This window comes from Tinamus guttatus, unplaced genomic scaffold, assembly GCF_059628265.1.
Source record: "Tinamus guttatus ecotype Peru unplaced genomic scaffold, ASM5962826v1 Tinamus_guttatus_pri_ptg000489l, whole genome shotgun sequence".
NCBI lineage: Eukaryota > Metazoa > Chordata > Aves > Tinamiformes > Tinamidae > Tinamus > Tinamus guttatus.
Window position 1 is genome coordinate 3591828 of NW_028289023.1, and position 23697 is coordinate 3615524.

The window sequence follows — 23697 nt, forward strand, 5'->3', positions numbered from 1 at the left end:
GCGTAGCTGCAGCCACACGCATTGGGCTTGTGGATATGATTGATATTCACATATGATTGAAACTGGGAATACGATAGAGCAAGCCATTAGCCAGAAAATGATGGTTGCAGGCACCAGGCCTGTGTGTGCATGCTGAGAAGAATGTATATGCATGCCCGTATATACATTTTCTCCAGTGTCATGGGGGTCTTGATGCAACAGGCTTATCCTTCATGTGGCATTTACATATATATTTTCAAGAGACTCAGAGCAAGACCCTCGGGCCTCATATTTTGCCTGCTGAGCTCTGTAGATGAGGTGGACATGACTTGGGTCCCAAGACCCAGGGAGCACAAGCTGGACAGCAGCTTCCTCCTCCACCTGCCTGAAGGGGAACGTGTCTAAACCATGTGCCACACATAGACACTGTGGTTGTTTTATAAATACCCACACTTTGTACCACCCTTACGCAATGGCCTGTGCGTACACTCACATACACATGTGCACGCAGGCAAATTTGGCTGTTTTTTTTTGGTGAAGGGCATAATTATGCAAGAATAAATTAACTTAAAAAAGTAAAACCATTTCCAGGAATAAAACAGTTGAAATAAGTCATCTGATGTTTTAGAAAGGAAAATATTGTTCCAAGTAAGAAAAGATAGTAAGTGATGTTTGCATGTGGCAATAGCTGCAACAGCAAAGCGACAGGCACATTAGAGCAAAAGGACTGCAGGTAATTGAGAATAATTCTTTTCAGTCAAAGAATATGTTTTGTGAAGGCTGTCTGATAGGATAAAAATGCAGAAGGCATACAAATCATGGAAATAAAAAGCTCTCTGACTAAACTTTGCTTGCAAAAAAAAGATGTGGAAGGACATTTTATAGCTGAGTTTCATTATCTTGCCGTTAAAAAGAAGAGTGCTGAATAATTTCAAGAGGGGCAGAAATAATTCCCCTATTAGAAAAATTGAGCCTAGCCATTGTAGCATTGTGCAATTGAAGTCACACAGGAAACTCACAAATTTAAATGGAGACTTTTAAATGACATTTTGCTAAAGACTTCTTCATGTAAATTAACCCACATAACCAATGCTGCGTGTATCTTCAAGTCTGGAGCTATTTAAATAATAAATAAAGATAGCTGATGCAGAGTCATTCTAAGTTGATCTACCTGTTTCTTCCTTTCTTTTGAAATTGTAATTAACCTGGGATGGAAAATTTGATGCTGTGAGACAGGATGGCAGGTTTTCAAGATCCAAAATATAAACACAAACATTATGTGGATTTATAATCAGAAGAACAAAATAAAATCAACAATAGTGGATTTTAACCATAAAGAGTGCACAAATAATTAAAAAGTTAGACATCATCTATCTACCATAATAGTGAGGGCAGCTCTCATGGCTTTTTTGAAGATCTCCCTCCTAGCCATTTTAATTTTAAAATAAATTAAAACAAACAAACAAACAAAACCCCAAACAAATGAGTTCAAAGCTCTCAAATTTGTAATGAAAATCTTGATAATTTGATGTTAGTGCGGGATCGGAAGCTAAAGGAAAAGAATTCCATCTGTTTTTAAATTGCTAGAACTTGAAGTTGGTTTTCTAGTTTCTTAAGCCTGTGCTGGAAGTCTTGATTACATTGATTCACTGTGACGGAAGCAGAGTAGTTCATCTGTGCTGCGCACAGCTACACCAGTGAGTAAGGCTAGTAGAATCTGGCCTCAATGAATCAGATAAATAGCCATAATTATGTTAATTCAGTGCCTAAGGCGTGACCTTATTTAGCGCGTGCAAAACTGGGAGAGATGTTGAGCTCCTGCTGAACCAGCAGCTCTTATTGGGAGTGGGGATGTTCATGGCTGCTGAGGACTGATTCCGCTGTGACCCCATAAACTGTGGGAAAAAACCCTAAATGCAAGACACGCAGCAGATGCAGCATATGGAGAGGTTTCCGGATCAACAAATAGCAGTTAGCACTAGGTGGTGCTCTTTTCTCTATTAAATTATTATTCAGTAGTTATGAATGGGGCTTTTTATTAACATTTTGCCCCATTTATTATACTAGCACTTTACTGAAACAGCAGAAATCTCATAAGCACAAATGTAAAGCAAATGAGAATGCTCTCCTGCATTGATTAGTCATCTTCTGTAAATCCAGAGATAAGTATCAGCCCTTGTGTTAGTGCTCACAGGCACTGCTTCTGTGCTTGTTTTCCAGCGTTCTTTGCAGTGTCCCAGTGAGGGAATCCGACAGTGGGATTTCTTACTTCCTTGGAGATATTTTTCATATTTGTAAGGAGATCCCTGTGAAGAAATTTATTCCTGACATCCTTTATGTCCCCTGTACTTTTGAACTCTTCTTCTTAACCGCAGTCTGCATTCCACCCTGATTCATCTTTTGTTCACTCCCTCCAAATACTTCTCTTCTATAGTTATGTGTTCAGTGGCTGCTATTCAGACAGGTATATAAAATGAGTTATTTTATGTATTTATGAGTTATATATAAAATTAGTTGTTTTAAGTCTTTTCCTCATGTCAGACAATCAACCACTACAGTTCTTCCTCATGTTTTTTTTTTCTATAAATAGGCCCAATTTTTACTATGTACTTCATCCTTTTATTAGCAGTCAGACAAGAATCTTTCCTGACATCTACATTCTCCACAAAGAGCCAGAGAAAGGCATGAAAACTGGAATAATCAGGAAAAGATCTAGAAGGACATGCTAATAGAGAGTGACTGTAATAGTCGTGTCACTAGTAACAACAAGCGACAAATGAAATGCAGAGTGCAAAGACAGAGGGAAAAAAAGATCTTTCACGTGGAAAAAAAATTACATGGAAAGTGTGAGCTACTTATTAACATACTGGAAAAATATGGGAGAGCATGGATACTGCTTGGTGGCTGTTGAGCAGACAAGCAGAATCTTAGGACTTATTAGCAAAAGCCCCGGAAAAAAACAGAGGACTTCATTGTGCTACAGCAAAAACGGGCAGCGCAGCCAAGTCCTGAGTGCAGTTTCCAGTTCAGTCACCTGACCTCAGGGAAGATGTGGAACAAAAAAGAACAGAAAAATGTCCACAGAAGGGCGTTTGAAATGCCCAGAGACTGCCTGAGGAGAAAATAAATGGAGTTAGATCCTCCAGCTTGAAAAAGAGAGGATTGGGAAGTCCTGGCTGGTTTGTTGTCCAGTCTTTCAGTCTATTGCCAGCTCTTTCTTTTTCCCTGAGATTTAAGGAATATGTGCAGTTCTGGAGAGTGAGCTCTTCTGGGCTATGCTAACAGTTATTAACCTTGCAACATATTTACAGAATTGTCAGTATTTCTCCATCATGTTGCTTTCAATCATGCGTCTGTGCCTAAATGAGCAATTCGCCAAGGCCAGCTCCTTTTTGCTCCATAGAGCACGGTTCTGTGCCCCCTTTGGTGTGAAAGCAGGGGTAAGCACCTAGCGTAGGAAACGCCAGGCTGGGCAGACCGATGGCCGTGGATACTGCCTCTGCCTAACGCCTGTGAGGCCACCGGGTGCCTGCACACGCGCTGGCCTCTTCCCGGAGCGAGCTGCAAGGCCTCAAGACACCAGCCCCTCGGTGCGGAGTCGCGCAGGCAGCTCCAGGCAGCGAAGCCCGAGCACGGGAGATGCCGCTTAGGGAGGCACGTGATCCTGGCCTCTTCCTCCGCTTCGGTTCCCTAAAATGTGCAGTCCCTGCAACTGCCTCTTCCTTTTACTCTCTGTTAATGGACATGTTGTTCACAAGTCGGTCTAATCCCTCTTAATAGCCCGCTTCCCCGACCTCCCGTGGCAATGAATTCCTCAAGTTTATTACCTGCTGCGTAAAGAACCTTTTTGTTGCAGCAGCAAATGCTATTCTTCGTTCTCCAGCCCATAAATATAGACTTAAATGTGATTCGGTCTGTCACTGTTCTAAGCACGATGGCACTCCCACCTCCTGGCTCGCTGCATCACCGTGTCCAAAGTCGCTTTTGATTCCAGGAGTCTGTGCGACAGTGCCATAACAGACTGCATAGTGAGAGAGTCAGACAGCTCATGCCATGTTGAATCTACAGCTGTCATCCCTCAATTTATAAATTCCATGATGCTATCAAAATAAAGACTCAGCTTTGTCTTGCAAGGCCTATTCCTTCCCTGCCCAACCCTCTCCCATGGAGGTGACGTTCTACCCACTCCCTCTTCCCCAGCCTCCCGTGCTGCCTGTGGCTTGTGGTCCCAGCACGGATTAAGTAATTAGTTCTTTTTTTTCACCTATTCTTCGGCCTTATTTTTTGGTTATTACTATTTATTGCTTTTACTGTGGTAATGCCTAAGGACTACAATTAGGCAATGGTAGGAAACGGACGTCATGGTAAAAATGTGCACAACATGCCCTAACGCAAAGGACTCTCAATGTGGGACTTAAACAGACTGTGGCTGGTGAATATGCAGGCAGATGGGAGGAGGCCCGGGAGAAGAACACAGTAGGTTATTTACACTGAGCAGTCATAAAACTGGGCACTGAGTAACCGCCACCGGTAGGCATTGGCAGGCTCTGCAGGGAAAGGGAAAATTTCCTGGCTCCATTTGGGCTAATTTCAGCTGAGTATTTTACCACAGACACAGAACTTAAAAATGATTTGTCTGGAAGATGCTAGGGCTTTGACACTTGCTTTTTACTTATGTGAAATATTTTTTCTCCTCCTAGAGAAGGAGGAGAAGAAATATGTTCACTGTGCGTGCTTGAGGTTCCAGTCTTTGAACACCTTCCACTTTCAATGCCTGCCACACTCATCTCAATCTGAACCAAAACTGAAAGCCTGCTGGTAATAGGAGGGGATGAAGGACAGAGGAAGGATGAGGATGTTCCTACCATCAGGAGGGTATTATGAAAAATCCATCATATTGGGTAACTGTATCCTTAAGGCAAAACTTACATTGTGCAACTGTGATACAGTCAAGTCTGAACAGCTGGTTCTTGTGAGAGACAGCAGAAAAGAGTTTCCCGTGCAGCTCTTGTATTAATAATTCATCTCATTAAGGTGTGGTCTAATGGCCTTAGCACAGGCCCAGGAGTCAGCCCATCAGTTCTCACAATTGCTTCTTCCATGGCTCTCCGCAGCTCCCATTTCCTCCTTGCCTCTATTTGCCCTTTCGGGGCATGACTTGCCCCAAATTTAGGGCATGACTTGGTTCAGATGTCTGAAACTTTTGGCTTAATACTCTCTTCCTCTGGATACTTTTTAGTCTTTACACTAGGATGTAGAGAGCATAGAATTCAGTCATCCTGGACTAACAGCATTTTGTCTTTATTTCATGGCATTAGTAAATCAGGCCTAGAATGCATAATATTGTTTTAATCAAACCGTAAAGGTGTGATGAACACTATGGAGCCCCTTGCAAAAATTTGAAGAACATCATCACACCTCAGGAGATATTTAGTAACAGTCTTAGCTTCATTGCCAAGATGTAAACAACTTCTTATTATATAGTACTGATTCAAATGGTGCTATCATAAATAATTAAATTATATTACTATAAAAGCCACTTTCTGATCTGTTTTTTCTCATCTACATTATTCATATTCATTCCCTGATATCTGTAGGGACTTACAGTTATCAGGCTGAATTTGCAAGATTTTACTGTGCTCCACTTTTGGCTAATTTCTAGAAACAATGTCATAACACCTATGTTCATCCTCAGTGTAAATCCAATCATTTTGGTCAGTGTGTCTGTTATGATCCTATAGGGTCATGAGCATCCTAGATCTTAAGTGTTCAACAGTTGTTGAAGATTTCAGTGTTTTTTTTAAATAAAATTTATTTCTATCAATGGGCAGCAGTTGATCTCAGCAGTTGCATGGGAGCCCAGTCAGCCTTTATGTGTCAGAGATAATGGAGCCCAAGCAATTCCTCGGTCAGAGGGCCATGCAGAATCATGACAGACCAGGCAAAGGATCAAACTTCAGAGACAATCTGAGATCTGTTGTATAGGTAAAAATCTCTCCTTGAGATTTGCCAAACTGCTCATCACATAAATGGCTATTAAAAAAAAAAAAAAAAAAAAAAGTTCATTAGAATGTATATTTCATGTCACATTTGCGTATATGCTTAAACTTCATAGTGTGCCATTCCAAAATCACTGAATACATTGTGGTTAAAAATGGTTTATTTATTATACACATTCAGTAGCCACAATAATAGCCACCAATGAGATGAGGTGACGAGTGCGGGCATGAAAGAGGGGCTTGCAGAAAACCTCACTCATTAGCTGTGAGATTAGGCAAACCTGCCAGTGCTGCAAGACAGTTCTATAGCTATACTGAAGATAAACAAGACCATTGGCAGAATGATTATTTACTTACTTAGACAACAAAAGAAAGGAGTGATCGCGCCCTTATTTATTCAAGGTAATCCTGCAATGAGAGGAATAGGATGCTGGAGAGCAGAGGTCAGTGACATTATAATAAAGGAGAAATGGGGGAATCAGTTTAAGTTTTTTGGGACAGCCAAGTCAGTAAAGCAAAAACACTGCTTTCACTGAAAAAGCAGGGAAAGTGAAAATAAAGCATTTTTTAAATAAAAAGGTGATATGCTTTCTGGAAATGCACAATATGATGCAAATATGTCATTAAGGAAACAAGATTCACATTTTTTTCCTGCTTTACATAGGAATGATCACAAAAGAGGCAATCTGTAGGACAAGAAGCTATAAGTAACTTTCTAAATTAATTTCAGAGGAGTAGGTGTGATACTGGGCTAAGCTTGTTCGGATGGAAAACATTCATGTACCAAATCAAAAGTAGGACTGAAAACACCATAAATTAGAAAAAAAAAAAAAAAAAAGTTTTAGCACAATACTGAAGGTTATGGCTTCTGTTTAATGCCAATGCGGGTAACAGATCTCTGTCACAAAGGCCTCAATCCTGTAAATACCACCTTCACACAACTTCAGGCGCAGCAGGACTTCTGCCAGATTTTTTGGTTCACTAAGTTCATTTTCAGCATGGAAGAGAAAGCACTGGCTGTGGCTGAGCAGAGGTACACGTCTAGGAGGCACAGGAGGGTCAGAAAAAGAAATAACCCAGGCAAAACCATCTCATCCTGGGCCTGAGTGTCTGGGAAAGCCACAAATGGCTCTGGCAGCTTTTGCTTTCTGCAGGGCTTTTTGCTCGGGCTGCCTTTGCCGCCCCGCTGAGCCAGGAGGGAACTACTGGATACTTTTGGATCAGAAAGTTTCCAATTTACTTAAGCTGCCCTGCTATTAGAGCAAGAACCCAGTGACCTTTGTCCTTCCTGTGTCTGCCACAGAAGCTTTATTCTGGGCTCGGTTTGTAAATCTGATATAAATAAGTGATGGTAACCTGATTATGTAATAGGAGGCCATGCAGCACAAATGGGCCGCAAGTGCTTTTAAATAGCTCAGGACAGGTAGAAGTACAACACTTTTAGGAGTGCTTAGCCCATGGTAGTTTGAAATGCCCTAAATTATGAGCTCTCTCCTTTGTTTGGAGGATATTGCACATGAATGCTAATAAAATTCACTCTGGGGAGCTTTTACTTTATTTTTTATCTTTCCCATTCTTTAAAATATTGTAAAGAAAAAAATAAAAAGAAAAAAAAAGAAAAAAAAGAAAAAAAAAAGAAAAAAAAAGAAAAAAGAGAGAAGCTTCCAACACAACACAAGATAGAGACTATACCTTCTGGCTGAAAGCCCAGGAAAACTTGGATCTATTCTGCTTGTACCAGATTCCTTGTGTGACAGTGTGTGCCCATTTTTCTGCCTTTCAATGAACAGTATCTTGGGATAGCTCAGCTATGTGGCACACACACCAACTTTCAAGCAGGCCATCTTGCAGAACCAATACAATTTCTAAATGAAGAGCAGAAAATAGAAAAGGGTGAGAAAAGAATGAGAAGCACACAATGGGGGCAATAATATAGTGATTTTTTCCTGAGGAGAAGGGCCTTAGTGCTTGGAAGAGCCAGGAACATGGCCGGAGGCTGCAGTAAGGCCTCCTCTGCCCACCTTGGCACAGAGGCCAGGGCCTGGGTGTGAATGGTGCTCCCTATCAGAAGCAAAACAACTTGCAGGGCAAGGTTTTTAGCATATCATTACAAATTCAAAAGGGGCCTATTGCAATGGAAAATCTTGCTTAAGAATGCGAGTTGTTTTGGGGAAAATAACCGGGCTTGCTTCCTGGCTGGGATACTATTTGCATCAAAAATTAATGTCATCCGCCCACTCAGTTTCCAACTGAAAACCAGGCGCTTCATTAGGGAAGCGAGAACAGCGATGTCTAGCTGGGGTGGCTGGGGCACACACACCTGCCGGATGGAGCCGGCACGAGGAGAGGTGTGCGCATGGGTGTGCGTCTGAGGCCCTGAGCACACGTGGAGCGGCCTGTGCACACACACTGTGACCCGGTGTGAGGCCTGTGTGTGCAATGAGCTGTGCGTGTTTCAGAGGCACGAGTGTGTTTGTGTGTGTGTAGAGAGGTGTGTGTGAAGCACACACCGTGAGCTGTGCGTGACAGCTGTGTGTGCACAGGCAACACACCATGAAGGGAGCAGGGTGCTTGTGGCTGGCAGTGGGTGTGCAGCGCTCTGTGTGGGGAAACGTGTCTCTGAGGAGAATACTCTGTGTGTCACTGCTGTGCGTGTGGAGAGGTGTGTGCCTAACTGCCACATGTGTGCAGAGATGTGTGTGTGTGTAACTGCCATGTGTGTAGAAGTGTGTGTACAACATGTGCGGGGGAAGCTGTGTATGGAGAGGCGTGTGCGTAACCGCCGTGTGTGTAGAAGTGCGGGTATAGTGTGTAGTATGAGGGGAAAGCTGTGTGTGGAGAGTAGTAACCACCGAGTGTGCAGAGGTGTGCGTGTAATGTGTGTGAGGGGAAGAGCTGGAGCGGTGTGCGTGCAACTGCTGTATGCACGGTGTGTAATTGCGGTGTGTGTAAGAGGCATGTGTGTGTAGACGTGCGTGTGTAGCTCTGTGTGTGAGGGGAAAGCGCTCTGTGTGGAGAGATGTGAAAGTGCCGTGTATGTAAGCAAGAGGTGTGTTTGTGCAAGAGTTGTGTGTGGAGAAGTGTGCAAGAGCCATGTGTATGTGTGGATAGGGGTGTGTGCGTGCAAGACAGGTGTGTGGGGGCGCAGAGCTGCGTGTAGAGAGCGTGGCACAGGTGCTGTGTGGAGGGGCTGTGTGTAGAGCACTGTGTGTGAGGTGCATGTGTGTGTAACGGAGGGGTGGGGTGTGTGTGTGATGGAGGTGTGTGTGTACGTGTGTGTGAAGGAGGGCTGTGTGTGTATGTGAAGGAGGGATAGGGGTGTGTGTGAAGGATGGGTGTGTGCAAATGAGAGGGGTGTGTGTGTACGGGAGGTGTGTGTGTGAGGGGTGTGTGTGTGTGTAATGGGTGTGCGGGTGTGTGTGTGTGTGTGTGTGCATGTGTGAGGGCTGTGTGTGTGTGAGGGCTGTGTGTGTCTGTGTGTGTGTGTGAGGGCTGTGTGTGTGTGTGTGCGCGCGGGGTGTGCGCGTGTGTGAAGCGCCCTCAGCCCCTGCCCGCCCGGTGCCGGTGTCTGGCTGCGGGCGCTGCGGGCGCTGCGGGCGGGCGGGCGGCGCTGACGCATTGCGGCGGAGCGGCCCCGCGGCGGGCGCCGCCGCTGCCGAAGGGGCCGGGCCGGGCCGGGCCGGGCGGGCGTCGCGGCTCATCCCTCCGCCCGCCCGCGAGCCCTCCCTCCGCGCGCGGGGCCTGGCGGGGGCGGAGCCGCCCGCCCCGCGCTGCCGCCGCCGCTGTTCCTACCTATTCATTCAGGCACCTAAAATGGCTGGAGAGCGGCGGCTGCAGCGGGGGGCCCGGCGCGGGCGGTGAGCCGGGAGCCGCCGTCAGCCGCTGCCCCGCGGCGCCGCCGCCGCCATGTCGGGCGGCCAGGACGAGAGCTCGGTGCGGGTGGCGGTCAGGTGAGCGGCGGCGCCGGGGCAGGTGGCGGCGGGAGGCGGCGAGAGCGGGCGGGCGCCGCGGCCCCGGCAGGTGCCCCCGCGCGGCCGCGCGGCCTCCGCCAGGTCCCGCGTGGCGGGGCCGCCGCGGGGAGCGGGGGCAGCAGCGGCCCTGAGCCCCCCGCCGCCGGTGGCCTCCGCGGGGCGCGCAGCAAATGCGAGCGAGTGTCCCAGGAGACATAGTGGGAGCGGAGCCCGAAGCGTTCTGAAGCATCAGCCACTTCAAATCACCCTTTTTTTGATCACAGATAATAATCTGTTGTTTATCGGTGAATTTGGCTCTTCTTGGTCTTCCATGTGAAGATACTGTTTTGTTCTTTGAAGCCCTTCCAGATTAGCCCACGGACACCGTAATTCTCAAGATGACTTTGCGTAGTTCAGCTATGAAAGGGAGTTTTTATGTTTTGTCAATATTTGAGGTTTGACTGCGATACTGAGTGATGTTTTGCTCTCTTTTCTTTAAAGAGTCTTTACATTACGTGCCGATGCACTTGTAGTATCATGCAGCTAGAAATCAGACGTTAGGGCAAGTTCCGTTTCTACCGCTGGCTCCTTGGAGCCATTACACACATCTCCCCTTCATTAGATAAACCAGGTGTTGTATAGGAAGGAAGGAAAGTGGATTTTTTTTTCTCCCTCTCAGAAGACTGTAGGGATAAGGAGTGTTATTGATGCTGTTGTTGGGGTGTGTGCAACAGCTCAAAAACATCTCTATTAAGCAGCAAAACGCCGCCCCTGCACCACCATGGAGGTGTCTGCCGCTTAGCACTTGCAGTAGCGTTTTCGGTGGAGAGAGAGATGCTTTTGTGTGTGTTGTCATCTGCTGAAGCACTTTGTGCATGAAGTACAGGGAGGTATTATTCCGTAGGGTAATTAGTCTGTGTTTTCAAAGAGGAAAATATGAGATAGGTGTGATCCTAAAAATAGGGTGTGTTACAGGCTGACTGTTCTGTCATTTAAAGAAAATATTAAATATGTTTTGAGCCAAAAGAAATAGTGATGTAGAAATACACTTGCAAATACATAGGTTTGTTGTAACTGGGAAACAAATAAAACCTAGTGGTGCAAATAGGTTCATAACTGCAGATGTGTGATAAATAGATTAGAAAGGATACGTGGCATATAATCGTGTAAAAGTGAATTCAAAGCAACTAGCTAGGTGAAAATGGCTCACTGTAGCTCTGGAAAATAAACTGCAGATGTTACAAGGTGCGTTTTTGTAAAGTCATCCTCTGACATCTTCAGTCTGCTCTGGGTGCAGTTCAGTGATAATGAGGGATTACCTTCTTCCTCCCATCTGCTTTCTTCCTTTTGGAAGATTAACTGTTTCTGTGCAAGATTTCTCTCTCTCTGCTTAGAAATCATGAAGAGGAGCATGAGGAATTATTTTCCCCATGCCACTGTCTATCGGCAGACATTGTTTTCTGCCATTTCTGCTTGTATCTTTTATGCAGTGAATGCATCTCCATTCCTAAGATGAATTTGAGTCTTTGTTTTCACACATTTCTTGAGCAGGCGTTGCTATAGAGCAGGACTAACTGGTAATTTGTAACTCCCGTGGAGGTAACTGATGTCAGGTATTTGAAATGGATGTGACATTGATTTTACTGCAAACCAAATTTCCTTAAACTTTAAACATGAGTTATAGGGTAGACATCACTGAAACTGTTTAGTAAACTGTTTTTTTTTTTCAGAACGTGATTATCTTGCTTAATTGTACACCACACAATTGAAAACTATTTCATTCTTTCCAAATAGCTCCACCTTTAAGCTGTCATCTAGCATGCTAATTGTTCCTCATATTTTTTTCAATGTAATAATGGGTTTCTGAATGATGAGCTGAATACTTCAGCTAAGTGAAGCATGAAAGCTGAAAATAGTTTGGCAGTTAATCCAGTAACTAATGTTCAACTGGCCAATTAGGAGAAAAAAAACCCTCTTTTCCTATTGTCAATCTCCACTGAAAAGACTTGTGGACTTAAAATTTGATGACTCTTTGCAACTTTGAAAAAGGGCTTTGCTCTTTGCATTCCTCTGTGTGACAGTGTATAGTGCTTTTCAGATGAAATTGGAGAACCCCATGATAGTTATCTAATCACATGACTGCTTTTAAATGTTTTAAACCACCCTCTTTTAGATCTGAAAATGTCATCTTATTTTGGAAATGTCTTCTCAGCGTTTGGAAGTTTCATGAAACCGCCTCAGCAGAAGTTAATAGTATAAATTCCATAGGGATCTGTAACTGCAACCAAGTGAACAGAGGGATGTAGGATGTAGCTCCCAAATGTTTTGTCTTGCCACTTGAGTGGTGCCCACAATCCAAATGTAGCACCTAAGTTTCCCACCTGTCGGTTAGATGAAGACTTGCATCTTTGGTGCCAGTAAAATATGCTACTATTTTATATTGAAGTTACCATATGAACTTTCCAGGGATTAGGAATTTGTGCCATGTTAGTGTCCTGAACCGGTCGTGCTGTCACCGGCCAGATATTTGCCGTCTCATACATACTGAACAGGAGGTAAAAGTTAGTGCCTGTCCTCCATCCAGATGACTATAGGGCTGGACATCTCAGAAGAGCTGATCTACCAACACCCCTCTAGACAAGAGGGTTTGACTCAGGTCTTCTGTGTTTGAACATATGCTGACCAAGGGAGGGAGCTGCCAGAGAGTGCTAGTGTTTGGATAGAGCTCATCTGGAGGGATTGCTTGGAGAACATCTGTCTGATGAAGTATGGAAAGATGTGTATTATGTGGATCTGCTTGGCATGGAGAAGATGTCAAGATGATGGAACGCTGAAGTAAATATCCTTCTCCTCTTCCTCCAGGAGAAAGCCTTGATTCATTTTGAGTCAGTGGAAGCCAGAGGCACAGAGAGGATGAGCTTTAGTGCTGACTTGTAATGCCACTTTTTAAGGGGCCATATGAAAACAAGAAGTCATGAAGAGAAGAATTATATGAAAAGATGGATAGCTGTGGCACCTGAACCATATTCCAGAAAAGTAGGGTGATCACTGAGGCCTTGTTGGGTGGCAAAGGTAGGATGCTAACTGACAATGAAGTTTAAAAAAGAAAAAAAAACTGCTAAGAGGTGGAAAGCAAGGAAACAAAAGAAAGGGAAGATGGGAAACAGAATATTTATCAGATATATTTGGGTAGAAAAGAGCTGTAAAAACTTTTTTTTTGGTGTTTCATCATCCTCAGCATGTTTAAGCCTTCTTCCCTACTCTGACAAGAGTGAATGATTGCTGTTCCCACAGCAGGTGTGATTGGTGCCTCTTCTCTGTGTTTCGTATCTCACTCAAAGAGGGAGCGTTGCCACCTTCCTCCTCCTATGCCCAGAAAACCAGTGGGATCCAGCCACCCAGATCTTCCCTGGATGACTTCCAAAGTGGCCTCCTCACTGTTTCCTTGGGGAATGCCTGCAAAATGTTGTGACACCTCTTCCCAGAGCTGAAATCTTGATGCTTGCCAAGTATGGAGCTTAGATTCAAAGTGTAATAGATCACTTGAGGAAACTTTTTTGTTTAGTAACTGTGGAAGTAATAAGTGTAGCTGACAACTTAAAAATGTTTATTGCTGGCGTTCCCTTTGCTAGTGCAGGGTTGAAGCGCTGTTAAGCACACGAGGAAAGGAGCAGCTGAGTCGAGCCAAGCTGCGTTTGTGACAGGTGTATTTTGGAGCACTCTGCTGCCGAATTTGATTTTCTTTCTTCGTCTTTGATTCTGCAAACACTTACTCCTGTGGTTAAGCCTCCTGCTGTGAATAGCTCCTCAGATGTGGGATGAATAGCTCTGCCTTCTGTGGTTTACGCTCTGAGCTCTGGAGGGCAGGGGGACGATTTCAGGCTTCCTGTACAGTGCTAAGCGTCCCCATGCTGTATAAATCATTCCCTGGGTAGACAAGCAACAGCAAAGGAGCATAGTACTGTCCTTTCATTCCTAAAATGAACTAAGGTGTTTTTTTTCTTCCTCTCTCTTTTCTTTCTTTCTTTTTTTTTTTTTTGTCACTAGTTATTATCTTGTTACAATCGTATGAAGCTGTGGCAATTTTCTGGGGAGTCTAACAATATGCAAGCACAGCCCACCAAAAGCAAATTCATTCAGCAGTATTAAATACTATTTTTTTTGGTCATGTTAAGCACGAGGAAATACTGCTTTTTGGGAGTGACTGTTAATAGAAAGCCACAAAACTTTAGTTTTTAAAGCTCATGTTGCCTATCTTCTGTTAGTTTTCATGGTTCTCTTTGCTCCGTAACTTAAACAAATACTTCCTTCTCCCTCACTGAAACTTTACTCCACCTCATCCATATGTTTAGCTTTGTGTTTTAGCTGTAAAGAATACACAACACCATCTGCTGCTGAATTAATTCAGGTTTCATCACATGTGACTCGATCATCCGTAACTGGTATTGCTCGGGGCAGGCTGAAATCTGTGGTCTGGCTTTCTAGGAACTAAACTTCCTTTTTCATCACTCCTGTGGTGTAAACACGTTCTTTGATGGAGAGGAAAGGATTCGGGAGCCTCTCATAGCGGGTCTGCTGCAGCAGAGAGCTTTTTGGTTATAGTAAAATACAGGAAGATAAAAATATTTGAACTGAAAACCAAAAATCTTTTTGTTTTAAAAACAATCAAACTCTATCAGCAGTAACCACATATTTGTGTCCTCTTTCCCCTCACTTTTAATACTGTTTGAAACGTTGATTTATTTCCTGTCCTTTTTTTATTTTTTTTTTTGAGTTTTCCCTGGCGAAACTTTCCTGTGGCTGCTACAGTGTGACTAAAGGCAGAAATGTGGCTTTACTTCAGCTGCATGATCTCATTGATGCATTTACCATAGCAACAAGATGCAAATGGAGGAGAGCGGAAGGGTTTTAAGGTCTGTTCCAGAATGACTTTGTGGAATGCAGAGAAGGTCTGTTCAAATTATATTTTAAAATATTTGAGGTGCATGCATTGCCTTGCAAACCTGCTGAAGGACATGGATCTGATACTTTGCCTTCTTGGAAGTTGCTCATGTTGATCATGAAAACAGTGACCTTTCTGCCCTGATGTATTTCTGCTCAGAGTGATGATTCTCCACCCAGCATTAACAGCAGCATGGTTTTAATGTGACTTGATGTGAACTATCAATAATATTGAATGTTGCTGATTCAAAGACAACCAGAATTAAAAAAGTATATACAGTATAAAGTGCTTCCTAGGTGGCTTGTGTATGGAAGGAAGGAGAGAGGTGGGGGGAGTCCTATTTGGTCCTTAGTTATTTTTATTATCCTCAACACTTTGTTAAAAGTCCTTCACTGACGGAGTAATTCCCTGCCCATCCTCCCCTGCTTTCCCTCCCCCGGATCTTCCTCCCCTCTTCTTCCCCAAATCAATGCACACAAGCTGGGCTTGCTGTCCTGGCAGTCAGGATTTTTATATCCTTAGCTCTACCTAGCAGAACTGAATGACTTGTGTCCCTTGGGTCTGCAGGTTGTGGAGCTGCAACAGGCAGCTGAGGGCACCAAGACCTTAGGAAAATGTTAGGGTGATGTGTTATTCACCATAGGTTTTATGCGCTCAAGCTGAGTTACTTTCCATGATTCGCTTTCAAAAAACAGTGTATCTGTTATCTCTGTTGTCTAGGTAATTTTTGATGTCTCATTGACGATACTTGTATTCATTACACACACTATACATCATTCAGTGTTTTTATTCTGTAGGTTTTAAATTTTTTTGATTTAGAAACTTTAGATTTTGCATAGTTTTGCTTTTTTTTTTGTTTGCCTTTGTTGTTGTTGTCGTTTGTTTGCTAACAGAGCAGTTTGATCAAACAGGCTTCCCTTTCCCTAATCTGCCTGGGGTTTGGAACAAAGATATTTCATGTCTTCGGTCAGGCCCCAGCTGTTGGGCTTTTTTCTGTTTTGGGGCCTGTGCATTTTTAAATTGCTTTCACTGACTCTTCCTACCCGCCCAATCCCTTCTGTTCCCAGTCCCTTCTGTCTTTTTCTTTACATTGCTGAAATCCCAAGTTAAGGAGATACCCTAAGCTGAAAAAGCTGTATAGCTGCATAGCATTAACATATGTCAAAAGATTATACTGAAGGATATGATTTGCTAATGGCATTGATAAAGAGTTACCAGTAATAGTTTAAAAGTATGTAAGAGAGTATCATCTGTAACTGTATTACAAATAATGAAATTCAGAGTCTTGCTTTATTCTGGTGTTGCTAGCACACTTGAGAAGAAACTTCCCATGTGCAGTAACACCCCAATGTAAGAACCCAAATAAACTCCTTTCTTTGAAGCACTTGGCATCATGTCAATGGATAGTCTGCGTATTCTTGAAAAGAAGTGGTAAGAAAGTAGAAACCGACTTAAACAAGAGGTCTAAGTAGTTAGTTAAAGTGAAGCAGTTCCCTATCCAAATTTGTTTTTCAAAGCTGGCAATTCACAGTATTTGTATTGTTGGACCCTGCTTCCATTGAGCATGACGGACTGCCTTGATGATGATTCCGTTTGTGTCACTCTGAGTAGCCCACGTTTCCGAGATTTTGGGGTTTTCTAAGCTCTCATTTAGGAATATTGATTTGCCCATTGTAGCAACAACTTTATTGCCGTTTTGCATTTGATTCTGCCCTCCAAGGATAGAGTATCTATGTTGCTGTCTCTCTCACCTGCATGAGAGTGAGAAGGGGATGCAAAAGGAGGTAGTGGGTCTATTTTGTCCCTTGTATGTTCTTTTCCAAACTCCCTCCCCCCACCCCTGCCATGCTTCCCTGACACATTTTGCCATCTCACAATTATGTGATACCCTCCTCTAGGCAAAGATGTAGCTTCAAAGTGTGGTAAGCACTCATGGTGTGGCATAAGATCTTTTGCAGCAGCATGAGAAAAAAGCAACTGCTACTAAAACACCTGAGTTAGTCACTACAGTCTATGAAAATGTGAGCCCTATGGTGTTAGAATTAAAAAAAATCTGTATTTCTAAAGCACTTATATTGCTTTGCTGCTTTTTTTTTAACCCTCTGATTTGGTTCTGTGTGAACAGAAAAGTTGTGTCTGTACCAGACACTTTGATCCATAGCAAACAGCTGACTAATCCTTTTTCTAACCTGCTGAGCAGAGCATATATTGCTTTGGTTTGAACTCTACCTAAGTTATCCAGGTAAGGAGTATTTCACTGCTTGTGCTCAGTCCTACTTGTTTCTATTTCTTTTGAAGTTTAGTCTTTAATTTTAAGTATATGAGAAATCATTATTTTTAGAATCTGGTCCTGTAATGTGAGGCCTTTGTGTGTGGTTGGAATTATTTATTTATTGAGAAGTCTTATCTGTATACATTACTTTTCAGACTAGGGATTTTGGTAACACATACACTTTTTTTTTTCTAGCAAGTTGGAATTATTGTGATCATGAATAATTACTATTCTTTAGAAACTTGATTTGTTTTATAAGTAAATTCTTCGAAACCTTTTAAGGACCAGAAAATGGTTTCATGGTTTAGGGGCATAAATGTCTGCATAGGTGTTTCCTTTTTAGACAGGAGGCAGGAGAGGAGGAGTCTACTCCCAAAAGGGTTTGCAAAAGTAATGGGTCAGAGAGAGGGCCACCTGTTTAATCTATATCACTTAAAGTGCAGCTTACATTTCTGCCTCAACTAATCAGTCAGCCCATCACTCAGGAACACCAGAATTGTTGTTTCCATCTTCATTAGCAGAACTTTGAGTTCAGCAAAAGTGGATTGGTGTTCAGTGACTCTAAATTAAACAGTCCAAGATACGATTGGGTAGGTCTGAACTAGTATTGACAGGTAAACAGGCATTTACTTACGCTGGTTTTCTTGTTGTTATTGTTTATAAGAAACTTCAGTCTGATTTCCCTCCCCTCCCCAGTGACCTACATTGACTGGTCATCGCAGTGTAGCAGTAGATCCATGTCATCACTGTCAGCAAAGCCATTGGGGAGCAGATGGGCTTTTCATTTTCCTTTTAAGTGTCAGCAAGTAAAGCCTTGGTAGCTTCGAAAGAGGAAGAAACATTCTGGACGTGACAGCTTTGGGTGAAAGTGCTTTGTTCTGTGCCTTCAGCCCTCTGAAGGTCCAGTGTGGTTCGTGACGTTTAGCTCTTGTGACTGCTGAATGAGGACACGTTTTCTTGGGCCAAAGGAACTTCTCTAAGTGGTCTTGCCCGTATTTTGGATGATAGCTGAGTGCAAAAAAAAGGGGGGGAGGGGCAGTGTGCTTGCAGATGCAAAGTAGAAGGGAAATTGAATTCATTGTGAACTCGGTAAGAAACTTAAATTACAATAAAGAAAATACAAGTTCAGAGGAAAAAAATTCTATTGTAAGGGTGGATGTCCTGGAACAGTTTGCTTGTAGAAAAGTAGAATTGAACAAAACTATAGACTTTCTATTAAAAAAAAGTTTAAACTGATATCTGCCAGGAATGTTTTGGGGAAAAATGTTGTTGCCCCATGTAGTAATCTAGAGGGCTAAATGAACTCTTACTTTCCCATGCCCTTTCTGTCTCAGTAGTCTATAGTTCTGTGAGGTTACATGTCCAATACGCAAGTCTGTATCCAGCATGATTGAACAACCCAATCTGGAGGTCAGAATATGCCTTTGCAAGTGTGACAGCATCCACATGAATAATGAAGCCTTATGGATTTGGAAGGTTAAACTTAGACTAACTCCACTTCGAAGGACTTCAGAAGGTTCTCTGGTCTAGCCTCCTGTTGAAGGCAACACCAAAACTAAGTTCAAGGGTTGCTCAGGGTTCTATGCGGTTACGTCTTGAAGACCTCCAAGGATGGCAGTTTCACAGCCTTTCTGGACAACCAGCTCTTGACTGGTAAAAACTTTGTCCTTTTGCCAAGTCCATCCTCCCCGGCCCCACCTGATTTGGGGGATGTTTCGTGGTAGCTGCAATGTTGCTGTGGAGAAGCTTGCTCATAGTAATAGGTAACAACCCCCTGTTCTCTCCCAACAGTGGTACTGGCAGTCCCCTTTTGCCTGCATTTTTTCTGCCACAGTTTAAGCTTATTTATTCTTTTGGCTGAGCTGATGAGGGTAATTAATCCCCAGCCCTATTTAATATTGCTTTTTAGATACTCCTGCTCTTCTTAGCCATCCCATAGAATTACCACATCTCTTTGTTCCTCTCTTTTGGCAGTTTCTGTGTTGCATTCTTCCAGCTCTTCTGTTTTGTTCAAACAATATCTTCTGTAATCCAGAAAGAAGCGTACACAATAATCACTGTTCTATCACATGCTTCATATAATAATCTTGTGAATTCAACCCAAAGCATCGCTTGGTTCTCGTGGAGCACTTTCTCATGACTCTTAGGCAATCATAATTCATGCATGATCAGTTGTAATTTGTGTCCTGTCAGCTTTTGTCTTGTTACGGTTCTGAAAAATAAACTTAAATTTCAGACAGCTGTGTCTTTTTTTTTTTTTTAACTGTTTGCTTTCTCATTTATTTCTCTGAGTTTGTGTGCTCATTTGGTCTCTGTGGAGCCCTGGGCCAAATTAACACTGTTTGATTTGTGTTGTTGAGTGCCTGTCTGATATCTGTATAAGAGGCATCTGGTTGAAGTTGAATGCATTTAGAATAGAGGGATGTACTGGTAGACTGAGGAAAGTGATTACAAGCTGATGATATCTGCATCTCTTTTGGAGGGCATCTACTTTCCATTTCTCAGGTTGCAACAAGGACATGTTAGTGACTCCCCAGGCTTATCAGATATTTCAAGGAAATGTGACTAATTTTCTCTAGCGCTTTTCTTTCCTCTTAAGATTGCACTTCTATAGGCAAGACTATGGGCCTAACCAAGGACTATTTGGTAGTGCAGAACTCCTAACATACTCCCTGACATTGTTTTAGCTTCTCTGTTTTGTTGTTGTTACCTCCTTGGTAAGAAGAAGGTGGAAGGTTGTTCTAGTGTCACAATGTATGTGAGAGGCCCCCTGCTTTGCTCAGAAACTACATGAATTGGCACTGTGTTCCTTTTCCATTCTGCTAATAAAAATAAACTGTGGGATTCTGGCTGTTAGTCAGCTTTCTGTTTGAAATATATAACTGCTGTAATTTTAATATAGTGTATTAATTAAATATACTAATGATATGTGGTTAGAGATAGTAAATATACTTCAAGCTTTAAATTTTTAAACTTGTTTTAGCTCTCAAGTTACTCATGCTGTTTTCTTTAGAACACAGGATTTTTTGTTTTTCTTCATTTTTATTGTCCATTAATCATGTGCTGACCACTTAGTTATCTCATATTTCTGCAAGATTTGCTTCTGCCTTCTGAATGCTTTTGAAGGCCACCCACAGAGCTGTTCTGAAGGATGTGACAATCATCTTAAGCCATGTTTTCAAGGTTGCATTATAACCCAGGGTTTCAGGTATTAATGTATTCTACTCATTGTAAGGTTTTTCCTTCTAAGTCAGTTTACTGTTAACACAACGTATGAGTTAGAGGTTTAGAGGATTTAGAGGAATCGGAGGAAGAAAAACTAGTAGGGTAAATCATGCATTGGCAAAAATGTGGGTCCGTTAATGTGTGAGCACTGTTGTTGGTAGATGGGAAGTGGTGCTGGATGGGTAACCTAGAATCTGCCTCTGTGTGAAATACCTGACAGAAAGGCTGAGTGGGTGATGCTGTGTGCCGGAGTCCCCAGTTCTGTGTGCCAGCAAATGCACAGTGAGTACAGAAACAATCTGGAAAAATAAATAAATAAATAAATAACCTGAATAAAGAATGAACAAGGGCTTTCACATATGACGTGCAGCCAGTCCTGACCTCACACTTCAGAATCCTCTCCATTTGTTCCAGAATAATCCCACTCCCTGCTCTGCCTTTATACCTGTCTTATAATTTCAGATTTGTTTTGCTCCCATTCTTCAGTCATTCGTTCTTAATTCTGTGGTGTAGAAATGACTAACTTTATAATTGGGAAATATGCTGTTTATTTGTATTTTTCCTATGGGCCCTTCTAATTATTCATGTGATGAGCTTTGCATAAGAGCTACCGGGTGAACTTTAATATTGTTGTTGTTCCTTGCTTTGGTTTTCAGGTTCAGCAGTGAAACTGATTAAATCCTACACTGAAACTTTTGTATGACTAAATTTTTGCACAAACATACTTTTTCCCCCTCTAAATATGTTACTATATCTTAAAATAAATGGACAACTTCCTACCCCTCCCCTGCAAAAAAAAACAAAACAAAAAAAAACCCCTTTGTTTGTGGTACTAAAAAAAAAGTATCTTAAGTGGAAACAGAATTGGTCAAACCACTCGACCTTTGTTATTGCCATATAGCATTTTGATTTTTGAGGTTTTCTGTACAAACAGTGCTGGTGTAGGGTTGAAGTTGAGTACAACCATTTTGCTGAAATCCTGATTTTGTGTAGAACTGTGGGAGGCAGTAGTCTGTGACTCACAGCATTTGTGATGCAATGTGTGTAATTGATTGGATTTCTTGATATTGATCAGGAAATATTAGCCAAAGCCATTTCAGAATAACAGATTTAATAAAAACGTGGGCCTTTGAGAGGTCTGTACAGGCCTTAGCACAGGGTAATCCTATAATAGGATATTATGTCATTACTGCATTATCTTGTGTGCACATTTTTCTTTTTTTCCACCCAAAGTTATTTGTCGTGTTTAATACTGATCCTTGTGTGCCTTGTATGACACTTGCACCCATGCAGTGTCAGTTGTCTCCATTGATCCAGTGGAGTTTTTATTTTTCCCTGTGCTCAGAAGCCTGTGATAACTTGGCTGTAAGTTTGGGTGCAGGGACCGCAGCCATATCAGTTGCTTTCCCTGTGGTCCTAATGTGTCCCAATGTAAAAGGTAAGTGAAAACTTAAACCTCTGAGACAGAGGTTGAAAGAAGCGTGAAACAGATTTTAATTAAAGTGTTTTGAGGAGGTCTGTGCTACCTGCAGCTCACCAAGCGATAATGAGCTGTGTTCCTTGCACCAGCCATGGATGATTTGCATTGATGGCCTGGCAGAGCGTGCGTGCGTGCGTGGGAAACGCACGATTTGGAACTACTATGTGCCAACAAGTTGACTTAATTCAGGCGAGACAAAGAAGTGGGTTTTGACCCTGAAGAGGCTCGTCTGGACAGACTTTTCTTTCTGTCCCTGAGGAGCTGCAGTGGAGCGTTGAGCAGATAGGAGTGATCCCAGGATCAGGTGTTGCTGCTTTGTGCGAGCTGGAGCCGAGAGAGGCTGGCAGAGCCGCGGCCGGGCCAGCAGCTGGGCACATAAGGGGGGATTGTTCCAGAAATGTGCGCGGAGCATCCCGACGACTAGTGCACATTGGGAGAACTGCTTTTAGCTCAGTGGGTTACGTGTTCTTGCATGAGTTTTTGTGTCAAGCAGCTGTACAGTAGTAGTTTGGAAGTTCCTGTTGGATTTGTGGATCTAAGCTGGAACCCTGAAGCTTAATGAAAAACTCCACCTGATAAACAGGAAGGGGAAAAAGAAAGACTTACCTTAGTTATGAAAGCATGGAGAGCTATTTTAAAAAAGTAGATACAAGTAATAAGGAAGTAGTTAGTTCTTTTATTCTCTTTTATTCACAACCTGCATTTCATGAGTTAATTCTGAGCTGAGTTTGTGAGCTTGTCGGATTGCATCCTGATGCATTCACCAGGGTGCACATATTTCATGGATGTGTGCTGTCCTGGAGCTAAAACTTTGCTGAAATGGTATTACCAGCACTATTTTTATTAGTGGTAATTCCAAGTTGCTGACTTGCTAAGGCAGTGAGGTCTGTATTGTGGTAGCAAATAAAACATGGCATACCATGGCAAATAAAACTGAATTCCCACAACAAGTTCCCCCCAGGACTCGTTCGGCTTAGCCAGCTGCCAGCCGAGGAAGCCCAATCATGAGAAAACCAAGCTGCCTTTTCTACTGGCACATTATTAATACCCAGGAATATGAAATTAGCCCATATTTTCCTGAAGGGGTAGAAAGGCATGTTCTTTCACTTGCTGTTATGTTAAAAACTCCCATACCTCCCATTTAGGTGATATATTGGCTACTGTTGAGAATAAGTTATTGGGATGGTCTTGACGCTCTATGGAGATCTGGTAGAAATAATGTTGAAGCATCCTTTTTTAACTTCAGAGATGCGGAGTCAGTTAATCAGTATTAAATTGGTGTAACAATTTTTCTCAGTTTAAATCATTAAATCCTTTAATATATTTTTCCCAGCTTTAGATAGAGCAGAGAAGGATGTTCTGTTCCTCTGCTGGCACCAGGGGTTCTTAATAACCTAAACAACAGGGAAGCAGCCATAATGACTCCAGCTTTTTTTCTCCAATGAGAAAATTTTGGAGCAAAATAAAAAGTTGGAACATTCCACTAAGATTGGAGTGTTTATCCATATCCTTAAGCAGATATGAAAAATCAAAATTGTTTAAAAGACATTTCTACTTTATCAGCTGGGAAGTCATTTTCCATGCAGGCTCCACACTTAGCTCTTAATTTTAATCAAATTCCCAATTTTCCTGTCAGTTCTGGTTTCTTTCTTCAGGGTAGCTCCTCTGAGAGGTGCTGTAGGTGCCTGTGGGAACTGAAGGTTTATAAAGGAAGAGAACTGGACTGGTCTACCAGCGGCTGCCCTCACTTTACATAGTCCTGTACGTGTGTGGTCTCCTAAGTCCTTATTTCTGTTATTTCCCTCGGCTTGGAGGAAAGGCTGAGCCAGGAGGGCTCTGCTCTGCATGCC

General features: G+C 42.7%; 1 protein-coding gene across 7 annotated transcripts in view; it reads left to right on the forward strand.

Moving 5' to 3' along the window:
* The first annotated feature begins 9759 nt into the window (after nucleotides 1-9759).
* Nucleotides 9760-23697, forward strand: part of KIF21A (kinesin family member 21A) — a 79185-nt gene continuing 65247 nt past the window's right edge. For all 7 annotated transcript variants that reach the window (XM_088533236.1, XM_088533229.1, XM_088533232.1 and 4 more), the window contains exon 1: nucleotides 9760-9928. In XM_088533236.1, coding sequence (XP_088389362.1) covers nucleotides 9885-9928 — 44 coding nt within the window. In that variant the 5' untranslated portion in view covers nucleotides 9760-9884. The remainder of the gene's footprint in view (nucleotides 9929-23697) is intronic.